Genomic DNA, 4,178 nt, shown 5'->3' on the forward strand with positions numbered 1-4,178 from the left:
TTTTTTTACCCTGTATTGCATTTTAATCAAGAAACCAACTCCCGGAGAGTATACAAGACTCGTTATTTTAAATTTCATTAAACGAATAAGAAAGCAATCAGGAGGGATGACAGAGTAATGCCAGCACATTGTAAAGACCAAGTCAAAAAGCTCACATACAACCCAAAGAGCCCCTCCTCTTGTGTCTACTCCTCGTCATGCCTCTTGGCTAGAATAGAATCTTTACAAATCTTATTGATCAATATTCCCAATTACCAAAAATTTATTTTCATTGCCCCTTTAACAACCAGGAAATCTCATATCCAACCGAACACCCCCCCCCCCCCGGGTTTTGCCTTGATTGCAGAAAGATCCCCGGTAGGTTTAGACTTTAGATGATGTATGAGCATGACACTTCATTCACAGCTGCCACCGCACCGTCTTGGACAAAGCAAAAGTTATTTGCTTTATACCTTGCATTTATAAAAGCAGGCACCATGCACCTTCACCAATATTGAAAACATCTAGAATCGTCAAACTCTCACACTTAATTCCATTATTGCCACCCATTTCTCCAATACCAATAAATCAAGAATCATCCAATTTCCAAGTCAAACGGATAATAAAGAAGATACAGTGATATGCACAGATTGTAGAAGCAGAGAAGACATGTTACTATTCCTTCTATTACTATTATTATAGCAATGTCGGGTTAACAAACAGAGATTGCAGATTGGAATCAGATTTCATTCATATTTCATTTTCTGCCCTGCAAATTCGGTCCAACCCTTTCTTATTTTCTACTGCTAGTAATATTCTGCTGTATTAGCAGTTCTTCATTCTCCCTGAGCATTATTTTCTACCTAATAATGCCTTAATAATGCCACTATCTTTTGCCACTCCTACATCATATATATCGCTTTCATCTCTTTTTCTTTTTTTTCCCCCCTTTCTTTCTTTCATTCCAAACAAAACCTGTTTCATCTTGTAACACTATTCCTTTTGAAAGCTACAGAAAAACTAACTTTACTATTCCCCGAATCGAATTCCTACCCTATTCCTATAGTAGCTCTGAAGACAAAAAACCAAAGCATCCAACAAGAAGCACTTGGATAATCAGTAGGTCCACTCTTGTGGTAGCCGCAGGTCATGGTTCAGCGGAGGTTGCGGCCGCAAGCTGCGTTTCTGGTGGTGAAGTCCCGGATTTCTCTGAAGCTTGGGAAAAGCTGCTTCTGCACAATCAAAGATTCACACGGCTCAATAAGGCCACATGATAATAAATAAATCGCTTATAATCTTCAAAAATTGATGTTTGATGAATACAAGAATAACTTCACCGGGCAAAAAAATCATTAGTCCCAATTTCATACACAAACAATTGGTCTAACTGGCGATACGACTATTACTTTTATGACTTGAGTTTCTCCTCGCTAAATCAAAACAAGGAGAAACTCCAGGGCATACGGAAACAAAAAATTACTACGGAAATGAGATATTGCAAAATACTATAATAAATTTCTCCTAGAAATTTTTATGTCCAAACCCAAAAAGACGGCATGCGAAAATAAATTACAGTTGCAAATTGTCATTAACTAACTTTGCGTACCACTGTCCATGTTAGGCGCCACATTAAATCGAGGGGGTTCTTGACGTTGAGGCTGGCCGCTCATTTTGTCCAGGTTTAGGTTTAGGGCCTGCGCCACTCTATCAGGCACCAGCACAGTTGAACATGCTGCAAACGGGAAAAGGCAATAGCTCATTAAATTCCGATTCAGAAATAGATTAATAATGACCTTACCTAGGAGCATTTATTGAAACAACAAGAACCATGAGAAATTTCAAGAAACAGCAATAAATCCCCACAAATTCCATGCCGAACCAGCAGCAAACATTTATACGCGAAAACGATTTAAATCGAACAAGCTCGTCCTAGTAAAAATGTCAACGACCGACCTAAATCCAACTAAATATGCATGCCTACTCAAGAAAATCGCCGAACAGAGAAGAAAAGTGTCCCTATTCTCTACCTGGCTTCCTCTTTGATTCAGATGGGTTGTCAACACGACGAGGCAAGAAAACCCCTGTTCCAGTACACTCCCTTTTTTTACCAGAAGGGTTCTCGAGGAAGACAGCTCTCATTCCGGATCCAAATTGCTGAGTCTGAGCCGGGAACTTGGCCTGTTGAGGCCAGGCAGGTGAAGAGAAACTCACAGGGCAAGCGCTTCTGGGACCAGAAATTTCACTATTCCCTCCACAGACTGGGGCTATTAGGTTACTTCGTCTCTGTTGGTAGAGACCAAAAGAGGAATTCCGCAACTTCGCCATCTGTTGCTCCCTCAGCATCTGAAACTGAGACAGGAAATAACAACGCTCGAGTTAAAATAGATTAAAGGACTCGTGTGATAGTTGGAAAAACAAATGAACCCAAGCATAAGCAGGTAACTTACTCGAAGGATCTGCAATTGCTGGTGAGAAAGCGGGCGATGGGTGACCAATTTAAACTCAGGAGGGTTTGAGTTACTGACAGGGAGATTCAACGGATAGGCACCCAAGGGGCGTTGGTTATGATTGTAGGCAAACACTTCGTCGCCCAGCTTCATCTTCTCAACTTCCCCTGCGGCTGCGTGCAGTAGATCCCATGTCGCAGTCGGAGACGACACCTTCCCAGCACTATTGGGGCTACCGTTGCTCGAACCTTTCCGGCATCCACACCCACTTCCAAAGGCCCAGAGGGTGGACTGCGGCGAACCAGAGACGAACATTTCCTGCCATTAGTCGCACTCAATAGTTAAGAAAGCAGGGGGGAAAATCGAAGAGTCGGGGGAAAAAGCGCCAAATGAACATCCACCAAAAAAATGACAGTAATAATGAGAACCTTGGGTTTGTCAGAAGTAGAATCAACTTCAAGAGCGGTGCGAGCCATCCGACGGGTGAGGTCAGGCACGCGCTCTTCCTCGTCACTCTCTGTTTCACTAGAACCGACCACGGACTCAACCGGAGAACTGAGATCAGAAGAAGCGCCACAGGATTCGAAGTCATAAGGAAACTCGGAAGGGAAGAAGAGATCCTTGGGGGAAACAGCACGAAGCAGGGCATTGGAGTTGAGCTTGAGACCGCCGGTGGTGTCCTCCAGGAAAACGTCGTCGTCAAGGAACTGCGGAGGAAGCCAGAACTCACCGTCATCCAAATTCTCAGCCATTCCTTTGGGCGTGGTGGGGGGAGGAGGGGGAAGACAGCGAGGAGAAAGCAGGGGCAGAAAGTATCAGAGATTTGGACTATGAACGGAGGGCTTTGCTGCTTCGCTGAGATTTAATAGTGAAGAAGGGGGTGGGGGGGAGTGCCCAGCCGGTTATACACCTGGATATGCAGGGTGTCTGGGTCCCAGGGAAATCAAAAAAGCAAAAGACGGTAGAGAGAGAGAGGGGTGAGGAAGGAGGATTAAATTGAGGCTTTTTATGGCGAAGAGGAAGGTGGAGACACGCGCAAGACATGCAAAAGGGGAGGGGAGGGGACGGGGGGGCAAAATTAGGGTTTCCAAAGCGGACAAAGGCAAGAAAGAGAAGGGAGGTGCATCTCACATGTGCGAGGTGTGAAGATGATTGATTGCCAGTTGCTCCCACTCCCCAGTATTATTTTTAAATTTGAAATTAATTAATTTAAATCCCGAAATGAAACGAGCGAAGCATGTATGTGTGTATGCTGGGCACGACGTGAGTGGGAGAGGCGTTGTTTTGGTGCCCTGCCCCCCTTCTCCTCTCCCTTCGCTTTTAGCGGTTGAGGCGTCCCCCCACTAACCACTATACACTCCCCGTGGGCCCCCACTTCCCCTCTCCCTCCATTTTCTGATTCTCTCTCTATCCTTCTTATTCATTATTCATATTTCCCAATATTTCAAAAAATAGAAAATCATACTCGCCCTCTGATTGAAATTTGAATCTTAGTTCTGGGTTACCGGCAGAAAAATATGACTTTTTCATTTTATATTTAGTAATATAAAAAGACATTGTACTCTCTTTTTTTGGGAGGAAAATATAGAAAAGAAAACGCGGCGGTGAAGTCGGACTGCCATTTGGCATTTGTTTTTACACGTACTCCATTTGGCATTACGCCCACGACCCCATTAGCAATTAAAATATATATATATTTGATAAATTAAAAAAGAAAAGGAATGAAAACACATTGGCTAAGGCATCCTTTGC

The 4,178-nt window shown here is 43.6% G+C and overlaps 1 protein-coding gene across 1 annotated transcript; it reads right to left on the minus strand.

Annotated features, from left to right (window-relative positions):
- Positions 1–634: 634 nt before the first annotated feature.
- Positions 635–3,232, minus strand: LOC114727903 (uncharacterized). The gene is made up of 5 exons (XM_028914686.1): positions 2,855–3,232; positions 2,427–2,744; positions 2,007–2,328; positions 1,586–1,711; positions 635–1,211 (listed from the first exon to the last, which is right to left on the minus strand). The coding sequence occupies exons 1-5, from the start codon at positions 3,176–3,178 to the stop codon at positions 1,096–1,098; spliced, it is 1,206 nt and encodes a 401-aa protein (XP_028770519.1). The 5' UTR covers positions 3,179–3,232; the 3' UTR covers positions 635–1,095.
- Positions 3,233–4,178: the final 946 nt, after the last annotated feature.

The sequence above is a fragment of the Neltuma alba genome, unplaced genomic scaffold, assembly GCF_004799145.2.
Source record: "Neltuma alba isolate B1F8T4 unplaced genomic scaffold, ASM479914v2 tig00012515_pilon, whole genome shotgun sequence".
NCBI lineage: Eukaryota > Viridiplantae > Streptophyta > Magnoliopsida > Fabales > Fabaceae > Neltuma > Neltuma alba.